The 22,604-nt window shown below is 42.3% G+C and overlaps 1 protein-coding gene and 1 non-coding gene across 2 annotated transcripts in view; both read right to left on the reverse strand.

Moving 5' to 3' along the window:
- The window catches only part of LOC106571391 (afadin, adherens junction formation factor a), a 140,570-nt gene extending 130,916 nt beyond the window's left edge, over positions 1-9,654 (reverse strand). Inside the window, 1 exon segment of the mRNA XM_045695699.2 lies at positions 9,323-9,654. Within this exon segment, the coding sequence (XP_045551655.2) occupies positions 9,323-9,424 (102 nt within the window). The 5' untranslated portion in view covers positions 9,425-9,654.
- A 4,783-nt stretch (positions 9,655-14,437) lies between these two features.
- Positions 14,438-14,492, reverse strand: LOC123727516 (U7 small nuclear RNA). Its single transcript, XR_006759511.1, has one exon. It is a non-coding gene; the product is annotated as a U7 small nuclear RNA (small nuclear RNA).
- Between the last annotated feature and the right edge of the window lie 8,112 nt (positions 14,493-22,604).

Here is a 22,604-nt window from a genome sequence, read left to right on the forward strand (position 1 = left end):
AAAAATGGTTCTCTGGTACACAAGCACAACAAGGCCAATGTATAGGCTACATAGTGCTGTATGCACAAGGGCCATTCAACTCTAGTTTAATGAGCAAACTCCAATTGGACATCAGGAAGCCAGCAGTAAGTGCATTAGACTGAATCTGCCAGAAGGCTCTCTCTCAGCAGGTCGAAAATGAGAAGAGGAAGTCCTGCTGTCTCTAATCGCTCTCCCCTACTGCCTTCGGTTCCTCATCATAAGAGAAAATTGAGGTTTAATGCGTCTTTACCTTTCACAGTTCTAGAGATTTAGATGTACTTTCAAACTTTAGGTTGGTCCCAAATGTGGCCATCACTCAAACTAATGGGAGAGCTGCCAACTGTCCCCATACAACAGTAGTCATCTGGATAATGTGGACTGGAGAATTAGATCTAGCCCTGAAGATTAACAGATCTTTCTAATAGTTACATTATTCTCCAGATGTATTAAAGGGGAATCCTGTATAAGGGATTTGTATGTGATGTTCACTCAAATACGCAACGATCACCAGACACCATAAAGGAAGATGGCGAGGCACGAGTCTTACTATCTCGGGTTTCAATTCAGACTACAAGTTCAGGCCAGAATCATTCTAGAACTAAGCCAACTCCCATACTAGTCTAGCCTCTTGAGACTTGTTGTTGTTCATAAACATGCATGACACTCAGTCACAGCCCTCTCAGCACAAACCCAGAGAAGAGACATTCCACACACACCACCTCGCCCACTGACAGACCGTACTAAACAAAAACACACCATTCCGTAATGTGAAGGATGACCACAAACTATTTGACAGACAAAAACATTTAAAATATTTTTTTTTTGCAAATGGAAGGAGACATTTCCAGTAACTAAAGCACAAAGAGTGGCTGAGAGAGGTTTTAATTTCCCCTGGCTAAGCAGACTCAATGTTTTTTTCCCCACATGAGGAAAGTCCTGTAACAATAAGCCCAATATCAGACACTGGGCCTGCAAATATCACATTTCCTCCAGTCAGAATAAGGAATGGGATATAATACCGGGTTGTGTGATCTCTATTGGTTTGTCAAATAGGCTACATGGGAGGAGGGTGACAGACAAGTCATCAGCCCACAATGCCCGTCTGATCCTGTGAGGTCACACTGAATGACATAAAAGAGTGTCTGGCTCTGAATGACAGAAGGAACAGCCAAGCAGAGGACTGGGTGTGTTGTGTGGACCAGTAAGGAGGGGGAAAGTGCAGACTGGAGTGACTGTCATGCCTCTGAGGAATAATGGGGTCTGACAAGCCAAGGCCAGGGAATAGAACATAACATTTTTGTTGAACAATCAGGAGACCACTTCTAATCTAGGACATTTTGAATTTCGGGGTGTTACCGTTTAATGCAATGTGCACCAAGCACCAGCCAGAGATGTTTGGTTAGTGGTGTTTCTCTAGCACTCACGTGATTGCAAGGTTTGCAAATAAAATGGCCAATGGATTGATGCTAATAAACATAACAGCCTACTGTCAGGTAGGCTACTTTGTAGTTAGCATTTCATTAAGAAGGTTTTTGGGGAAGCCTTTCCATCTACCAGCAGACTGTTATCATTAGCATTATCGCTAACGGCTACACAAATTGTAGATTAGACACACGAGGGTACGACAACGCAGAGACGGGCATTCCTGTGCCGTTTCAGAAACGTTCCGGGAAAAAAAAATCAATCACTGATGCATTTTGTTCATGTCTTATGATTAACTTAGGTAAATTCATGAACTTTCCAATAAGTTCAACACATTTAGTTGATTTTCTACTAAGTGCAATGCCATTTATGAATATTGTTGAATTCAGATTTAATGTCTGGATTCAAGTTTCAAATGTCACGTGCACAAGTACAGTGAAACGCCTTTCTTACAAGCTCTAAACCCAACAATGCAGTACTAAAAAAAAGAAAGTAGAACAAAAACAAGAAATAAATGAATTACAGGAGAATGTAAGAAGCGAAATACAGGATCAGTTCCAATACCATATTTAAAATGTGCAGGGACACTGGAGTGATGGAGGTAGATATGTATGGGGTAAGGTGACTAGGCAACAGGAAGTATGATAAACAGAGTAGCAGCAGCATAAATTAAGATTGTACGTGTGTGTGTGCGTGCGTGTGAGATCCACATCAGAATAACCGGATCAGGGAGAGACACATTCACATGAAAGCACCTGTGGTAACTGCAAAGGAAAAATTAAACTCACCGTCCTTACCATATCACGTAACCAATTAGCCAAAGTGCAACATGTGTTAATGGAAATGTGTTCTGCTTTGGATCACTCAACATAATTCAGCATCAGGCACCGGCATAGATTAGACAGACCAGGAAGTGTAATAGCCAGTCTGGCCATGAGATATGGGCCATAATTCCATTTGAAGTCAGTAAGACAAGTTGTGTTCGTGATCTTTGGTCCACTTCCTAATGAACTGAGAGCCATTACTCTAACAGAGCTTTCTCAGCTAAATACACAGTCACGCACAGGCAGCCAGCCTTGAGCAGTGACATAGAACTAATTTACAGCGCCATCTCCCAGTAGAGGAGATGGAGGGCGGGATGAACAGATGTATGAAGAGAAGAGAGGAGGAGACGCAGGTAGACACGCGCACAGTAGGATGTATGAGGCGAGCCAGCCCAACTCTCAGCATCCCCTTCAAGTCAAATGCCGTGCCCTCCAACAGTTCAGCCAATTCTAGCCGAGTCATCCTGTGAACTGTACAACACCAGAAGCAGTAATCATATATTACAATGAATGTCTCAAACTTTAAGCAGATAATAATTTGGCCCATTGAAGAGGAGCCAAGTGTTGGCCAGTATTTTATTTATTTTACCTTTATTTAATTAGGCAAGTCAGTTAAGAACAAATTCTTATTTTCAATCACGGCCTAGAAACAGTGGGTTAAACTGCCTTGTTCAGGGGCAGAACAACAGATTTTTACCTTGTCAGCTCGGGGATTCGATCTTGCAACCTTTCGGTTACTAGTCCAACGCTCTAACCACTAGGCTACCTGCCACCCCAGTATGAGCCGCAACAAACAGTCACAGAGGGAATGACTGATCCAAATGCACAGTGAGGATGTGCTAATCCCAGACAGCCCACTCCCAGGTCTCTACATATAACCACTCTCTGGATTATAACCTCAGAAATTACAGCTGTTGGACCTGTGGGTAACTGTGTCTATTCTGTGTAAAGTATAATTACAGTACACAGCGAGCACCCACACAACGATGCTTCAGTGTGTGTGTACATTTACTTAACAAAAATAAATCAAAAACGCTACAAGTGTTGGTTCCATGAGCTGAAATAAAAGACCCCAGAAATGTTCCATATGCACAAAAAGCTTATTTCTCTCAAATTTTGTGCACAAATGTTACATCCCTGTTTGTGAACATTTCTCCTTTGTCAAGATAATCCATCCACCTGACAGGTGTGGCATATCAAGAAGCTGATTAAACAGCATGATCATTACACAGGTGCACTTTGTGCTGGGGACAATAAAAGGCCATTCTAAAATGTGCAGTTTTGTCAAACAACAGAATGCCACAGACGTCTCAAGTTGAGGGAGCATGCAACTGGCATGCTGACTGCAGGAATGTCCACCAGAGCTATTGTCAGAGAATGTTATGTTAATTTCTCTACCATAAATCACCAATGTCGTTTTAGAGAATTTGGCAGTACGTCCAACCAGCCTCACAAGCGCAGACCACGTGTAACCACGCCAGCCCAGGACCTCCACGTCCGGCTTCTTCACCTGAAGGATCGTCGGAGACCAGGCAAGCAGTTTGCTGATGTCAACGTTGTGAACAGAGGGCCCCATGGGGGCGGTGGGGTTATGGTATGGGCAGGCTTAAGCTACGGATAATGAACACAATTGCATTTTTTTGATAGCAATTTGAATGCACAGAGATATCGTGACGAGATCCTGAGGCCCATTGTCATGCCATTCATCCTCCACCATCACCTCATTTTTCAGCATGATAATGCACAGCCTTATGTCGCAAAGATCTGTACACAATTCCTGGAAGCTTCCATGGCCTGCATACTCACCAGGCATGTCACTCATTGAGCATGTTTGGGATGGACGTGTACGACAGCGTGTTGCAGTTACATTTTAGTATTTTAGCAGATGCTCTTATCCAGAGCGACTTACAGTAGTGAATGCAAACATTTCATACATTTTATTTCAAGCATTATTATTTTTTTTTGTCTGTACTGGCCCCCCGTGGGAATCGAACCCACACCATGCTGGCGTTGCACACACACCATGCTGGCGTTGCACACACACCATGCTGGCGTTGCACACACACCATGCTGGCGTTGCACACACACACCATGCTCTACCAACTGAGCCACAGGGAAGCCAGTTCCCACCAATATAAAGCAACTTCGCACAGCCATTGAAGAGGAGTGGGACAACATACCAGAATCAACAGCTTGATCAACTATGCGAAGAAGATGTGTCGCGCTGCATGAGGTAAATGGTGGTGACACCAGATACTGACTGGTTTTCTGATCTACGCGCCTATGTTGTTTTATGTATCTGTGACCAACAGATGCCTAAATGTATTCCCAGTCATGTGAAACTCAGATTTCCTTATATGAACTGTAACTCAGTAATATGACTTGCCTAGTTAAATATAGGTTAAATAAAACCTTTGAAACTGTTGCATGCTGCATTTATATTTTTGTTCAGTGTATTTCAATGCAGGGGAAAAATCTCCATGGAGATGGTAAACCTGAAATGACAGTGTAAAGAAAATAGGTGTGACAAATCTAACACATTGGCTTTGATCAATTTAAATCTCAAGACTTGAAGCAAGACAGGCTCTATCGGTTGAGATTCTGCTCCTGTATTTATGATGATAGGTCCTTTACATCAAATCAAATTTTATTGGTCACATACACATGGTTAGCAGATAATGCGAGTGTAGCAAAATGCTTGTGCTTCTAGTTCCGACCGTGCAGTAATATTTAACAAGTCATCTAACAATTTCACAACTGCCTTATACACACACGCAAGTGTAAAGGAATGAATAAGAATATGTACATATAAATATATGAATGAGTGATGGCCGTGCGGCATAGACAAGACGCAGTAGATGGTATAGAGTACAGTATATACATGAGATGAGTAATGTAGGGTATGTAAACATTATATAAAGTGGCATTGTTTAAAGTGACTAGTGATACATTTATTACATCCAATTTTTAATTATTAAAGTGGCTAGAGATTTGAGTCAGTATGTTGGCAGCAACCACTCAATGTTAGTGATGGCTGTTTAACAGTCTGATGGCCTTGAGATAGAAGCTGTTTTTTAGTCTCTCGGTCCCAGCTTTGATGCACCTGTACTGACCTCGCCTTCTGGATGATAGCGGGGTGAACAGGCAGTGGCTCGGGTGGTTGTTGTCCTTGATGATCTTTTTGGCCTTCCTGTGACATCGGGTGCTGTAGGTGTCCTGGAGGGCAGGTAGTTTGCCCCCGGTGATGCGTTGTGCAGACCTCACTACCCTCTGGAGAGCCTTACAGTTGTGGGCGGAGCAGTTGCCGTACCAGGCGGTGATACAGCCCGACAGGATGCTCTCGGTTGTGCATCTGTAAAAGTTTGTGAGTGTTTTTGGTGACAAGCCAAATTTCTTCAGCCTCCTGAGGTTAAAGACGCGCTGCTGTGCCTTCTTCACCATGCTGTCTGTGTGGGTGGACCATTTCAGTTTGTCCGTGATGTGTACGCCGAGGAACTTAAAACTTTCCACCTTCTCCACTACTGTCCCCTCGATGTGGACAGAGGAGTGCTCCCTCTGCTGTTTCCTGAAGTCCACGATCATCTCCTTTGTTTTGTTGACGTTGAGTGCGAGGTTATTTTCCTGACACCACACTCCGAGGGCCCTCACCTCCTCCCTGTAGGCCGTCTACGGGATCGGTGACCCCCCCCACGGGACAGTTGAGTTAACGTGCGCTGATGTGATTAGCATGAGGTTGTAAGTAACTAGAACATTTTCCAGGACATAGACATACCTGATAAGGGCAGAAAGCTTAAATTCTTGTTAATCTAACTGCACTGTCCAATTTACAGTAGCTATTACAGTGAAAGAATACCATGCCATTGTTTGAGGAGAATGCACAGTTATGAACTAAAAAATGTATCAATAAACAGGCACATTTGGGCAGACTTGATACAACATTTTGAACAGAAATGCAATTGTTCATTGGATCAGTCTAAAACTTTACACATACACTGCTGCCATCTAGTGGCCAAAATCTAAATAAATTGTGCCTAAAGTGGAATAATACATTGTGGCCTTTCTCTTGAATTTCAAAGATGATGGATCTAATGTGTTATATTCTCCTACAGTAATTTCACATTTCCGCAAACTTCAAAGTGTTTCCTTTCAAATGCTATCAAGAATATGCATATCCTTGCTTCAGGTCCTGAGCAACAGGCAGTTAGATTTGGGTATGTCATTTTAGGCGAAAATTGAAAAAAAGGTGTCCGATCCTTAAGAGGTTGTTAAGGGGAAAGTAATCTAAAAGTAACTGAATGTAATCAGATTACGTTACTGAGTTTGGGTAATCCAAAAGTTATGTTACTGATTACAATTTGACAGGTAACTAGTAATGGATTATATTTAGAAAGTAACCTACCCAACCCTGGCAACAAGTCACATGCTAGAGAGGGCTGCAGGACAAGAACCTCTCATGTCATACATGACCTGGAGAAATAACACCCCCCCCTTCTCAAGGCCACCTGACATCAGTCTTTTGCTAGTGGATGATGAAAGCAGATAAATGAACAAGGTATTTCACTTTGTCCTTGTTTAAGGCAGAACACAACAACAGCATGGTTAAAAATGAACTGGGATTAAACATTATCTATCAAAGGGTCAGATGTTCAGGTTTCATATACATTATGTTGCTCTGATCACTAACTCAGTCCTCTTTCCATTCAAAAGAAAACAAAAAAAGCTGTGAAACTGATTTATTTTGGTTAGTAGCAGTAGCACACAAAAGAGACGGGCACTTAATTTCTGGCCAATCCAACCCATAGTCAACATACCCAGCATTCCCCCATCACACTTCCTCCAGGATCACAGTCGGCACTCTTTGCCAGTCAGAGGACAGATATGATAGGTTCTAAAAAGTGAACCGTTCCACTGACACCAACAATCAAATCACCGGCTTCCACATGGATGGAATGGAAACCCGGATTCCGACAAAGCTGTTTTCTGACAAACAGACCCAACCTTCTGACAGGATGCAGGGCTCCACAGGGCTTTGATTTGGGCCAGTCAAAAGTTTCCATCCACCCTCTCTCAAGCCATGCAGCTAATGAGGATTAATACGAAGTTGGTGAGGAAACTGCTGTTTGGTTGGTTTTAAAATGTAAGCCCTTAAGACTGCTGGTACTGTATTTTGGCCCTACTCCAAAGGATAGAGACTTGGTCAGCAGTTACAACTAGTTGAATATCTTATAGCATTTATCAAGACTATTAAGGGGAGAGGGAAAAAAGGAAGTGAATTCCACAGGACATACAGGGAAGAGATACACTGACCCATCTGCTTTAAAATAACCAGCCATGGGGTCATGCTATAAAACCATGTCATTAACATCTTTGCAAGAAATGTATACTTTTTTGGCTTAAGGAGCTGTTGTCGCGCATGGGCTAAAAATGACATAGAAGCCTTGATGCAGAATATGTTATTATGTTAATGACAACTAACAAGTTCATAAGCAATGGAGGAAATACAAAATTGACATAGGGTTGTGGGTGTGGAGAGCAATGACTAGAGTGGGGAGGGGTGTGTGTGTTGCATGTGAGACATGTTAACCAAACCATCACAAAAGCAAATTCTCTTAAGCAATGTAAATACGAGCAGGAGAATACCGACTCAGGACTACAGGAACACAGCAGCAACAGTTAGGCCTAGCAGACATTAGTGAAGCTGTCCTTCTGTCCAAAGCGAATTAATCGGATCAGAGGGGTCCCCCATCACCCCCAATGCTTTGACTTGTCTTGCAACTCGGAGCAAGGAGGTGGGGGTAGCTGGCTGCTGCCTGCGCGCCTAAAATAAAACTGTACACACACAGTCCAACAAATATTAGCTAGATCTGAAACCCATCAGACAAAAACAACAACCACGTGCGTGTTGGATGCAATAAATATAAACACAACAGGAGAGGCAAGAACACGACTCATTTTAGTAGCTAGTTTGATTAGAAAAGAGAGATAACTAGCTAGGCAACCATCATAAATGGTCAGTGTCAGACCATTTAAGGTTAGCCTAGCTAGCCAGCCAGCCATCTGGCTATATTGAGACACCCGGCAACAGGTTAAACGCTTAACATTGTCTTAGCAAACACTTATTTTATATAGTAGAACATACAGTAATGTTTATTGACACCAACTAGCTACCTTACGACCTAGTGACAGTTACATGATGAGTGGCAAAGAACATGGCTTTAATGAGTAACATTATGCTCCTTTAGTCCATTACTGGGCTAGTCATCATCCCAACTCAACACTCTCGATAACGTTAGAATGATAGCTAAGCTAGCTAGCTAAAGACGCCGGTGTTTTAGTTTGCTGCTATCCATAATCATGGTGCTGAAATTCAAAGTGGCCATACGGCAATCTAGCGATATGAGCTTACTACTGTTATCTAATGTGTGATTCACTTGTATACAATGTGAACGTAGCTAATTTGTTAAAACCAGCACAAGAAATGCAATACAATTGTTTGTCTATCTGTAAATAACGAGATTTGGAGTCGTGATTTTCCAGGTAACCGCCCACGTTGGATTGCATCTGTGTGTGTTTAGATACTAGCTAGCTTGGTAGCGAATAGTCAAGTGTGACTGCAAGTTTACAATCTATTGCATCAATTACTGTATTCACCTCGTCCGCCATTGCATACACTTGCCACAGCTATAAACCGGAGCGTGCTGCTGGTGAGTAAGAAAACAGCCCCGAGCTGTCTTTCTAGCTAGCTCTCAAACATTACGCTAGCTAGCGCCAATGATCTGGTTGTCAGGTTGGTTAGCTCAGTAGCTAGTTTGATTTGCGATTAAGGTGTGGATAATTTGTGTTTTTCGATTTTGAGACAGTTTTGTGGTCATTTGACCATTTCAACAGTACTATACAGGTATGTGTTAACAAATGTGTTTGGTTGACAGTTTTTCATAATTCATTATCAGACAAGAGAATCCGCACGCGTATCCCCCGGTCTTCATCCCACTAGGGAATGATTGCCTCTCTCCCGACGGGTGCGGCCTGTACTCAGGGAAGGTCCACGGACTCACCTCAGTGGGTTGGCTGATCTCGAACAGGTCAAGTCGGTTGGCGTTCCAGTGGTTAATGATGTCGGCTAGTTTCCGCCGCTCCTCCTCCCTGCTCCCCGACATTCTGAATCCCGAATGATACTCTCTACTGAAGAAAAATCCCCTTACAGTGATTAAAAAAAGCCTCTGATCCGATAACTTCACGAAAAAAATGCACCCAGGATCTGGGCTCTATACTGTTCGAATGTTTCGCTGTCACCGGTAGCTCTACTTCTTGCGGACCGCTCCTGCTGTTTCCGCGTTCTCCTCTCTCGCTTACCGCACTCGGTTCTCTCTCCCCGGGAAGCAAATGGGACTATTTCAGCGCGCGTTCACGCCCTTACAATTTGCCCTGCACGAGCACAACAGTGCCTTTCCCTGCGTTAACTAGTTCGACTCCAGTACAGTGTCCAGTCAATACAAGAAATATATCAACATTTCAATTGTCAATTGGGTGACCATGATAATGGTCAATGAAACTTTGTAAATTCACAGACACGTCATTGTATTTTACTGTAATTTAATGACTACTGAATCTTTTCAGGAAAATATGACGTATTTGTGTAAATTGTCATCTAATTCTATGTAATCTAATATGACAGTTGGCCAATGTGTTTTATCAAGTAAGCAAGCATTGAAGTGAACCCTGTCTCCCTCCTTGTCCCCAAAACAGATCTGAGTCAGCAGGTTGAACAATATGGTTGAATGTCACACTGGCTACCATGGCAATGCCATCATCCTGTGACCACACCCACTGAGACAGAGGTTTGGATCTAAGAAACATAGGCCTACCATGTGATTGAAGGTTCAAATGGTGATTGCCTCCTAATTGATACTCATTTATTGCTACAGCAACATTTTGATTCTGAAGTAAGTTTGGCACAATAATCAAGACTCAAAGCGTTGGAAAGGTCAGCATTGAATACAAGAACCTCTTGCTTTAGTGTGTACTGTAATTGTCAGACAAGATAATGTCATGTTGTATGGGATCGTAAAAATTGGGATGAACAGAGCTTTGGCTCATGTGGCTCTGTCTGTGTGGCCTATCCGGCGTAGCTTTCGCTCCTGTGCTCATGCGAAAGTGGAAGGGCCATGGGGCGTGCACAGTCAGATAGCATCACGTTAGACCTGACGAGCCCAGCTGTGCAGTCCTGGGCAGCAGTCAAGTCAATGAGGCAGGCAGGGCTACTGTGGCCACTGACGCAATATGAGTTCATTTACATCATTACATTGCGTCAGTATTGGGCTGCCTTCGTGCTAAGGCTATGTGGGCACACATGGCTGGGCACGATACGGCTAAGTAGAGTCTATACCATCCTACAGAGCACCAAGACAAAGCATTGTTGTACCAGGGCCAGGGGATAGAGTAGAAATCAGAGGATAAATGGATGTTTTCTGTCTACTGAGATAGTACTTTACTGTTCCTCCAAGAGGACATCTAAATGCACCAATCATTCCATCAGACACAAGTAAATAAAGACAAGATCAGTCAGTAACATTCAGTTGGACATATATTGTGAATGAAAATGACTTTGGTTAAGTCCATCTTAATTTCTGTTTTTACCTTGTAACTGACTATTTTTGCTTTGTGCCATTTTACCGAGCTGATGAATGCTTGTGTTAGCATGGCTCTGTTTGCAGTGGTGTGATTTCACCTCCCACCATTTTATATCTATATCAGGGGACACGTTTCACACCATAATGGAATTTCAATTATCACAATTAAATTAGCCTTATCCCTAGCCTGGCCAACAGAGGGAGATATGTGTGTTGGATAACTGGAGTGTGTTGAGTTCAACAGAACAGTGTGCAACGTTTAATTCAAAGGAAACTGTAATGAACGACCAGTTGGAGAACAGTGGGATTATGTTTACCCAGAGAGTGATTGTGCATGCTGTGTGCTGCAGGATAAATGCATTTTAAAATGATCACACCCATATTGATCAGGCCACACATCTCCATGTAAACGATGTGAAATGGCTAGTTAGTTAGCGGTGGTCCTTGCTCGGTAAAGGCCGCGGCTTTTGTGGCGCGATGGGTAACGATGCTTCGTGGGTGTCAGTTGTTGATGTGTGCAGAGGGTCCCTGGTTCAAGGTTCAAGCCCAGTTGGGGCGAGGAGGGACGACTGTTACATCAAATTAATAGCTAACCTAAAATTGACAAAGGCAAATAACATATTTTTCTATGTCACCATGGTACTGAACAGCAATGATGTGTCATCACAACTTAAACAAGTCACATTCTGCTGATTGAGTTGACTTCTCCACCATCCCAAAGGTTGTGCAGATGTCTTGGAAAAGTGTAACAGTGGCTAGATTTTGTTATTGGGTGTGAAAACACACTGTCAAATGAATTGCGTCCCCGGAGAAGGAACCTCTCACAGACGTGATGAATTTCACATTTGAGATCAGCCTACCAAACAAATACACAACACATTCAAGGTCAGAGAGAGGCTCTCTTGACTTTATTCGAGTTCAACTGTACACTGGAGAAGACACATTTACCCTGAGAATCAGAACAGTCTTTATTACAGCCATATTCTAGATGGTGTAGTCCCCTGTGGCTCAGTTGGTAGAGCATGGTGTTTGCAACGCCAGCATGGTGTGTGCAACACCAGGGTTGTGGGTTTGATTCCCACGGGGGGCCAGTACAAAAAAAAAATGCATGAAATGAAATGAAAATGAAATGTATGTATTCACTACTGTAAGTCGCTCTGGATAAGAGCGTCTGCTAAATGACTAAAATGTAATGTCAGGAGGAAGGTCTCAACCAAGGTGTGACCTTGGAGTGGCCAATACATTAATCAGCAGCAGCAATATAATGGTGTTTTTTACAGTGACAGTGTCCTTTGAGTCCTCTCTCTCAACCCTGTGCCATCCTGTTACGTGTCACACCAAAGAGGCTTAGTTGGAACGGCTCCAGCCAAGGTGTCGAGCCAGACAGGGCTGTATAAATATTTGCTCTGGCAGAGTTTGGATTTGATGGTTAAAATGGCAACTGTTGACAGTGAAGGCACAGTATACAGTATAGTCAAAATGCTGAATGTAACACCTGAGCAAGAATAGGTCAGTCAGGTCAATATAGATGCCTATAAATCGTCATTTTGATAAAGAAAGAAATTAATAAAGTATATAGCTATTTTAAGAAAAAAGTCAACCAAAACTCCCTCATCAACCTGCTGTAAGCATGGGCATGCAGTTGAAGTTTGTTATTGTTGCCATGGCGCAGGTGTTGTGGGGAGGAGTTGGGTAATTATGTCATGGCCTTCAGGCAGTGAGAAATATAAATCATTCACATTTTTTTACACTAATAAGAACCTAAGAGAGTGGAGAGGAGTTTGGAGAAACATTTGCATTTAAGCAAAGGTACAGTAAAAAAGCATATTACTTGTGAAATATTAGCTCTTTAAAACATATACATATTTAGGGGAAAGGTGTACCTATTCCCACTGTCATCATTTTAAGGATGCTGAAACACTACTGTATTAACACTCTGTGCTGTATTCTGTGGACACTGAGGTGGAGATATACTGTATAACCCCAGACAGGAAGAAGCTGAGTTATCTGCTAATATGGTTTCCTGCTGTAGTTTTAACTTCTACTGTGTCAGACAGAACTTTTTTAGTTGAGTATATACTTCCACACATATTTAGTCATTCTGAATAGGTTTACAGTAGGTTATCAACAACTCAATGGTTAATAGCCTACTTTTGGTTAATACTTTCACTATATGAAATGCTCAGGAATTTATATTTAAAAAGTTAAACCTAAATTAATTCATAAAGTTTTAGATATGAGGCTTTAGATATGAGGCTTGTGCTTTGAAAGACTGACCCCATTCAAAGCCAGTTTAAAGTTACAGGAAGTCAGCCTTGCCATAATAGAAGGCTTTGAGCCCACAGGAAGGTGCTGCCTCCACAACTGCCACATATATATGAATTGTCTCCTTGGCACCACACTGGACAATAGGACATCAATCAAGGAGCACAAAAAGGAATCTGTGGTGGAGCCCTGCCAAGCTGCTAATAAAGATATAGTAGACTAGACAGTGCATATTGATGAGGGCATCATGGGTAGTGGGCCTGGTTCACAGAGAAATGGCCCTCCTGTCTTATTCCTCTTATTGGTCCAGTAGGGGAGGCAACCAATGAGAGGCCATCTTGCTCTACAGTTCTGTTTCATTATGTAGACAGATATAGAGCATTATACAGTACTATTGTTCCAGATTAAATCATTTGAATATGACAGGTTACATTTTAATCTAAAATGGTAAAGTAATTAGTAAAATTTATGATTTGGTTATTCATTTTCTAAATCAATTTTGCCTTTCTTCTGTGAGAGTGTTTTGCAGCTTCTCTTTGACACAACCAGGACATCTTAGTTAAATTACTGCTGGTACAAAAACGAAGCTTTATAACATTTAGATAAAAATCCCCTTGAAGCCCTTAAGGACAGTCATTCATACAGCCAGCTCTTGCATATGTCCTTTAGAATAGCAGACTGAGGCTACGCTCTCATCTTCATTTCCATGGTGACATCATATGAATATAACCCCCCAGCAATTTGTTATGAGAGCTTTACAAATGAGCTTCAACAGAGAATTCATTCATGGAAAATTTGGCTCTCCGCAGTAGTCTGTGTTTTTGTGAGCAGAAACATAAAACTACAGTAATGACTACTGTACTACTGTTTGTTTTGAAGTAGCTAGCTAGCTGATTAAGGCTGAGAACAATGTCTCTGTTCCTGGTCAGTGTACTAAACATCAGTCTGTCATGGGAGAGGAAGAATGGAATTCAATAGATTGGATAAAATAAGATGAAACAACCATGTGAAACCATAACTCACAAGGAGAGGTCATAGGGAGAATGAAGTACACACAGGCACACACACACACAATTACATCACTCATGATTACTACCACATGAAAAAAATACTGTAGTATTTACTGTAGTATACTATAGTAATTAATGTAGTGTTTTTGCGGATTGTAGTATATTGTAGTATTTACTGTAGTGTTTTTGCCGCCTGTACAATACTGTAGTATAGTTTTTGCAAACATTACTGTCGTATTTACTATAGTGTTTTTGCTTTATTATCTTTGACATTCCTCCTTCAGGAAACCTACTGGAGAAATACTAAAAGAGCAAATTTGACATAACCTGTAGGTAGGACTGGGGTCTGAACAGATAGCTCAGAACTTCTGCTCTTTTCTATTACCTGTAGGGAACACAATATATGGTCTATACTTGGCATCTAATTTTCTCAGTTATGGGTGACACCAGTTGAGATATGGGGGAGGGGAATGGGAAGGGTATATACAAATGAAATACTGTAGTATTTACTATTGTTAAAAAAAGTGTAGGGTGACACCAGTTGAGATATGGGGGAGGGGAATGGGAAGGGTATATACAAATTAAATACTGTAGTATTTACTATTGTTAAAAAAAGTGTAGGGATTTTGCTGACTGTAGTATTTACTATAGTATTCTACAGTATATGACAAAATTATATAATAAGTACTACACATGATCGAGGGATACTACAGTGTATTTTATAGTATTCTACAGTATACTACAGTTTACTATTGAATTCTATAGTAAATACTGTAGTAATCTATAGTAAACTGTAATATGTTTTCATGTGGGCTGTCATACGGGATTATGAAGACAGATAATATAGGAGGCTGTGTTAGCTGGAATTTCCATTTGGAGCAGACGGATGGGTTGGGTTGCCTACAGCTGTAGAATGGGAAACAAAACGAGAAACAAAGTGGAACGTCTTTGTTTTGTCTTGCTCAGCTACCCTTACCATCTGTAAGCCATAGAACAGAAACCCAAAGAGACTCATTAGCAGTAAGCCGTGGAAGAGACGTTACTACCCAGAATGCCTGGTATTAGAGAGGAGGTACAGTACAGTTGGCACTAAGACCAGAGATGTGAGGAATGGGTATCTCGGGTCAATTTGTGTAGTAAAGCCTTATCTGACCTTCACTTCTTACTCTCCTCAAATTGCAAATGGATGGGATTAGTGCTCGCAATGATAAGTAGCTAAATGTGAGCCGTTTAGCACCATGAATTTGATATTATAAAATAGGATGGGAAACAATAAGAACTGGACAAGGCAAAGAGGGCAATTACCTATTATGACAGTATGAAAAATTGTCTACTTAAATGTGTGCTACGTTATCAAGAAAGACAAAAAGGTCTTAGTCAGACAGCTGAAAGGACTTTGAGGGATTGGATGTTCTAAAATTGGTGAGACTTTGTCTTTTAAAAATTCTCCAGTGACTTATTTTCAACTGACGAACCTAAGAGAACAGATGCAGCAAAGCTGCCTGGTTCCATTAGCCAGGGACGCTGTGAGGAGGACACAGTGTTAAGATGTGGGGAGAGTCACAGTCACAGCCCCAAACACTAATCTGAAGATCATTCCATTGTTCTAAGAGGCCTGACTGTAGCAGACAAGGAGTTGAACAGTAGGTAGTGCAGGTCTCAACCATACACAGTGACATTTGGAAGGAAGATGGCTTAAAAAGGTGAAACACTAGTACAGAGTGGCAGTGATGAATTCTTTATGAAATGGTGGAGGGTTATAATAAGGACAAACCAATGTTTTGATACTATATGTGTGCAGTGCACCTTTGCATTTCTATTCAGTTCATTTTCTATTATAGGCCCTCAGCATTGCTTAATGTTGCTCACTGCCCCACTAAAGAGACAATTAGTAACCCCCACCTTCTTGGTGTACAACACGTTTTATTAGCCAAATAAAGCAGTTTGTGAGACTTTCTTCTCTCACCGTTTCTCCCATAATGACTCAACATACTGTAGGCTTCATTCGAAAACCTTTCCCACTCACTCAATGATTGAACACACCACAGCAGTAAAACTATGTATCCTCCCTTAAGTTAGCAAACAAATGGGCTCTGAATGGGAACAGTGCTCCCCTAACCTCGAAAAATTGCAGGCACTTGGCTCCTCGTAACCCTCCTCCCTCACAGCTGGGCTTGATATTAGTGTGGTTTTACAGGCAGGCAATGCGTCAAGCAGCTCTCTCTCTCTCTTACTCACTGACCCACAGGACGACTTGGGGGAAGTGTCTTCTCTCAAGAGCTCCTTTCTCCCTGCTGATTAAATGGAGATGGTGGGCTGTGGGCAGACAGTGCCAGCCTGCCTCTCCTCCCGGAGGAGCTTCTCTGGCACGAAACGCAGTTTCCGTGGCGATGGCTTGGCATGGAGGAAGCATCACCTCATTAAGCCCCAGAGCCTATCAAAGAGCAGCCATAACTATCGACCCAGTGCCCACTGACTTGACCAGAAGAAAAGCCAATATCACATTTTAGCACTGTGATTTATATGACCCCTCCCTTATTTTCAGGGGGGTTACAGACTTATTCTAAAATTGATTAAATAGTTTTTTTCCCCTCATCAATCTAAACACAATATTTACATAAGTATTCAGACCCTCTACCGACTCCTGTGGAGTCCTGTTTCCTCCAACACATTGGTGCGGCTGGCTTCCGGGTTAAGCGTGCATGGTGTCAAGAAGCAGTGAGGCTTGGCGGGGTTGTATTTCGGAGGACGCACAGCTCTCGACCTCTGCCTTTCCCGAGTTGCAGCGATGGGACAAAACTGTAACTACCAATTGGAAATTACGAAATTGGGGAGAAAAAGGGAGTACAATTTTAATACAAATAAATAAAAGGATCTCCCGGAACTTTGCTCGCTCATCTTTGCCGCGATCCCAACTAGTCTCCCAGTCCCTGCTGCTGAAAATCATCCCCACAGCATGATTCTGCCACCACCATGCTTCACTGTAGGGATGGTGCCAGGTTTTCTCCAGATGTGACGCTTGGCATTCAGACCAAGAATTCAATCTTGGTTTCATCAGACCAGAGAATATTTTTTCTCATGGTGTGAGAGTCTTTAGGTGCCTTATGGCAAACTCCAAGCGGGCTGTCATGTGCCTTCCGTCTGGCCACTCTACCATAAAGGCCTGATTGGTGGAGTGTTGCAGAGATGGTTGTCCTTCTGGAAGGTTCTCCCATCTCCACAGAGGAACTATGGAGCACTGGAGTGACCATCAGGTTCTTGGTCACCTTCCCGACCAAGGACCTTCTCCCCCGATTGCTCAGTTTGGCCGGGCGGCCAGCTCTAGGAAGAGTCTTGGTGGTTCCAAAGTTCTTCCATTTAAGAATGATGGAGGCCACTGTGTTCTTGGGGATTTCAATGCTGCAGACATTTTTTGGTACCCTTCCCCAGATCTGTGCCTCAACACAATCCTGTCTCAGAGCTCTACGGACAATTCCTTTAACCTCATGGCTTGGTTTTTGTTCTGACATGCACTGTCAACTGTGGGATCTTATATAGACAGGTGTGTGCCTTTCCAAATCATGTCTAATCAATTGAAAATACCACGGGTGGACTCCAATCAAGTTGTAGAAACATCTCAAGTATGATCAATGGAAACAGGTATGCACCTAAGCTCAATTTTGAGTCGCATTGCAAAGGATCTTAATACTTACGTAAATAAGGAATGTGTTTTAAAAAATATGATACATTTGCAAATATTTCTAAAAACCTGTTTTCGCTTTGTCATTATTGGGTATTGTGTGTAGATTGCTGAGGATTTGTATTTATTTAATCCATTTTAGAATAAGGCTGTAACGTAACAAAATGTGGAAAAATTCAAGGGGTGTGAATACTTTCCGAAGGCACTGTATACAGCACTATAGTCTCATAATGACAGAGGTTTACAGACTGGCTGGCGAAGGATGCCCACACAGCAGCCTACTTGTCCCAGCTTCACAAAGCCCTGCCCAGCTAGGCCTTAACTGGGTGGTACAGGGGGGTTGCTAGCTAGATTAACTGAGCTGCCTGCCCTTGAAAAAGTGTCATTCCTCTCTGGCATTGTCCAGCCGGCGAGGAATGTACCATCCCAGCCTTTTATGTCCAGCATGGGGCCCACGTCCCCCTGCACTCTACAGCGAGCAGCCCTACAAACCGGGCTCCTGCTTGTGGTTAGTGCATTCCACACAGTGTCAGCCAGCCAGGCCAGCCCTATTTGAAAGGACGTTGTGCTTGAGCGAGCGCTGCTTTTCATGCTAATGCACTGTTTCACGAGTGTGTAGCCTCAATCTTCCCATCCCTCAGCGCCACTTTATTAAGTAGGCTTTTGTTATCACCAGACAATGTCATGGAAAACATAACAGCCACAAAGACAAAGGCATCTAGACAACTGACTCCCAATTAAATCAAAGCATTGGCATCAGCATTGATGCGACGCTGTGCGGTAACATTGTAAAGTGCTAACATTGTGTTTTGAGTGTGATTGAAAATAGCTTTCAGTAGGTGTGTGACTATCCAGGCTAGTTTCCAGCCATTTACCCATACAGAGAGACAACAGATCAGTCTGATGCTGGCAGCCCTGAAGATTGAGTGTGGGCGTAATTCACGATCTGACATCTCTTTGCAATGCCGAGCTACAAATACATTTTCAAAGCAGAAGGAAATTAAAATGCTTGACAACGTGTCAAAAAGCTGTCGTACCTGCTTGTACTGACATCAAGTGACAATCATGTATTGTAGGCAAGGTGGCTGATGATGTCCCAATAAAGGGGAGGTGACAGTGTCATATAGGAACAGGAGTCATCAACAAATTAGGTGTGTCTCATCCTCCCTCTTACTCCTGATAAAGTTATTTTGTCAGTTCAATCAATCAATCAATCAATCAAATGTACAGTACCAGTTGAAAGTTTAGACACACCTACTCATTCCATTTTTTTTTTATTTTTTTTTTAGTATTTTCTACATTGTAGAATACTAGTGAAGACATCAAAACGATGAAATAACACATATGGAATCATGTAGTAACCCATTTATTTTTTAAACAAATCAAAATATATTTTAGATTTTTCAAAATAGGCACACTTTGCCTTGATGACAGCTTTGCACACTCTTGGCGTTCTCTCAACCAGCTTCACCAGGAATGCTTTTCCAACAGTCTTGAAGGAGTTCCTACATATACTGAGCACTTGTTGGCTGCTTTTCCTTCACTGTGCGGTCCAACTCATCCCAAACCATCTCAACTGGGTTGAGGTCGGGTGATTGTGGAGGCCAGGTCATCTGATGGTCACCTGATGCAGCACTCCATCACTCTCCATCACAAATTTGGACTCATCAGACCAAAGGACAGATTTTCACCGGGCTAATGTCCATTGCTCGGGTTTCTTGGCCCAAGCAAGTCTCTTCTTATTATTGGTGTCCTTTAGTAGTGGTTTCTTTGCACAGGTGATGTTGAGATGTGTGTGTTACTTGAACTCTGTGAAGCATTTATTTGGGCTGCAATTTCTGAGGCTGGCAACTCTAATGAACTTATCTTCTGCACCAGAGGTAACTCTCCTTTGCTGTGCCATTCCTCATGGGCGCTTGATGGTTTTTGCGACTGCACTTGAAGAAATTTTCAAAGTTCTTGAAATGTTCCGTACTGACTGACCTTCATGTCTTAAAGTAATGATGGACTGTCGATTCTCTTTGCTTATTTGAGCTGTTCTTGCCATAATATGGACTTGCAAAGAAAAATCATTATCTCAGACTGGCCAATAAAAAGAAAAGACTTAGATGGGCAAAAGAACACAGACACTGGACAGAGGAACTCTGCCTAAAAGGCCAGCATCCCGGAGTCGCATCTTCACTGTTGACGTTGAGACTGGTGTTTTGTGGGTACTATTTAATGAAGCTGCCAGTTGAGGACTTGTGAGGCATCTGTTTCTCAAACTAGACACTCTAGTCAGAAGTAGTAGAAGTAGAAGTAGAACTAGTCAGAAGTTTACATACACCTTAGTCAAATAAATTTAAACTCAGTGTTTCACAATTCCTGACATTTAATCCTAGTAAAAATTCCCTGTCTTAGGTGAGTTAGTCACCACTTTATTTTAAGAATGTGAAATGTCAGAATAATAGTAGAGACAATGATTTATTTCAACTTTTATTTCTTTCATCACATTCCCAGTGGGTCAGAAGTTTACATACACTCAATTAGTATTTGGTAGGATTGCCGTTAAAATGTTTAACTTGGGTCAATAGTTTTAACTTGGGTCAAGATTCCCACAATAAGTTGGGTGAATTTTGGCCCATTCCTCCTGACAGAGCTGATGTAACTGAGTTAGGTTTGTAGGCCTCCTTGCTCGCACACACTTTTTCAGTTCTGCCCACAAATATTCTATAGGATTGAGGTCAGGGCTTTGTGATGGCCACTCCAATACCTTGACGTTGTTGTCCTTAAGCCTTTTTGCCAGAACTTTGGAAGTATGCTTGGGGTCATTGTCCATTTGGAAGACCCATTTGTGACCAAGCTTTAACTTCCTGAATGATGTCTTGAGATGTTGCTTCAATATATCCACATAATTTTCCTACCTCATGATGACATCTATTTTGTGAAGTACACCAGTCCCTCCTGCAGCAAAGCACCCCCACAACATGATGCTGCTACCCCCGTGCTTCACGGTTGGGATGGTGTTCTTCGGCTTGCAAGCCTCCCCCTTTTTCCTCCAAACATAATGATGGTCATTATGTGCAAACAGTTATATTTTTGTTTCATCAGACCATAGGACATTTCTCCAAAAAGTACGATCTTTGTCCCCATGTGCATTTGCAAACCGTAGTCTGGCTTTTTTATGGTGGTTTTGGAGCAGTGGCTTCTTCCTTGCTGAGCGGCCTTTCAGGTTATGTCTATATTGGACTCGTTTTACTGTGGATATAGATACTTTTGTACCCGTTTCCTCCAGCATCTTCACAAGGTCTTTTGCTGTTGTTCTGGGATTGATTTGCACTTTTCGCACCAAAGTACGTTCATCTCTAGGAGACAGAACGCATCTCCTTCCTGAGCAGTATGACGGCTGCGTGGTCCCATGGTGTTTATACTTGCGTACTTTTGTTTGTTCAGATGAGCGTGGTACCTTCAGGCGTTTGGAAATTGCTCCCAAAGATTAACCAGACTTGTGGAGGTCTACAATTTTTTTCTGACGTCTTGGCTGATTTCATTTGATTTTCCCATGATGTCAAGCAAAGAGGCACTGAGTTTAAAGGTAGGCCTTGAAACACATCCACAGGTACACCTCCAATTGACTCAAATTATGTCAATTAGCCTATCAGAAGCTTCTAAAGCCATGACATCATTTTCTGGAATTTTCCAAGCTGTTTAAAGGCACAGTCAACTTAACTTCTGACCCACTGGAATTGTGATACAGTGGATTATAAGTGAAATAATTTGTTTGTGAACATTTGTTGGAAAAATTACTTGTGTCATGCACAAAGTAGATGTCCTAACCGACTTGCCAAAACTATAATTTGTTAACAATAAATTTGTGGAGTGGTTGAAAAACGAGTTTTAATGACTCCAACCTAAGTGTATGTAAACTTCTGACTTCAACTGTATAGGGAGGAAGTTTTTCTCCATCTTATATATACACACAGTATAATTATATAACTATAGCCCAGTTATTCCTGGTCAGGTCACATGGCCAGAAAGAAAATCCAGCCCCTACTCATATTAACTGATTATTCACATGAATAATTTACCTCATTTCATCAGCTTATCTAAGACCACATCTCAAGAGATGCATCTTAACAACAAAACCCCTTCCCTGTAGCTGCTGTTTCTTCTCCTGGTCCTTGGAATAAAAGAGCACTTGAAGAACATGCATTTCCCACAGTCACCTGCAATGAAGCATCAGGGCTGTAATTTGGCAGTCTAATTAACGGGCCATTTTGAGCAGTCTGAAGCCGTGTGAAGGCGACGTAGGCAAGCAGGCAACACAACCCACTCCAAAGACAGAGGCAGAGCTAGAATAAACCTGTCAGGGCCATTCCAACAAAGCGCTAAGGAGAGGAGTGAGAGACAAAAGAGGAGCTGAATAATTTATTTTGCAGAAGGGAACTCTCCCGCTCACTCTCTACGTCCGACCTTGACGTTCCTTATTATTCCAGGCATCAGCCAGGCAATCCTATCATTAACACCCCCTACGTGACGCCCATATGTCCCCCCTCTTTCGCCTCATGCTTCCCCTCTCTCTTCAAACTGCTGTCACAAGCCTCTTTTCATCTCCATTAGAACCAGTGGTTACTGTTCCACGCTGATTGTTCAAGTGCTGCATTGCACAAAAATAGAACCCACAAGCACACAGACAGAGACATCCTTCGGCCAAAGCTTAGTCGATGGTGTCTGGTCTGTTTATTTAGGGTGGTGGTGGTGGGGGGGGGGGTGA

The sequence above is a fragment of the Salmo salar genome, chromosome 15 (assembly GCF_965601325.2).
Source record: "Salmo salar chromosome 15, fSalSal1, whole genome shotgun sequence".
NCBI classification, from domain to species: domain Eukaryota; kingdom Metazoa; phylum Chordata; class Actinopteri; order Salmoniformes; family Salmonidae; genus Salmo; species Salmo salar.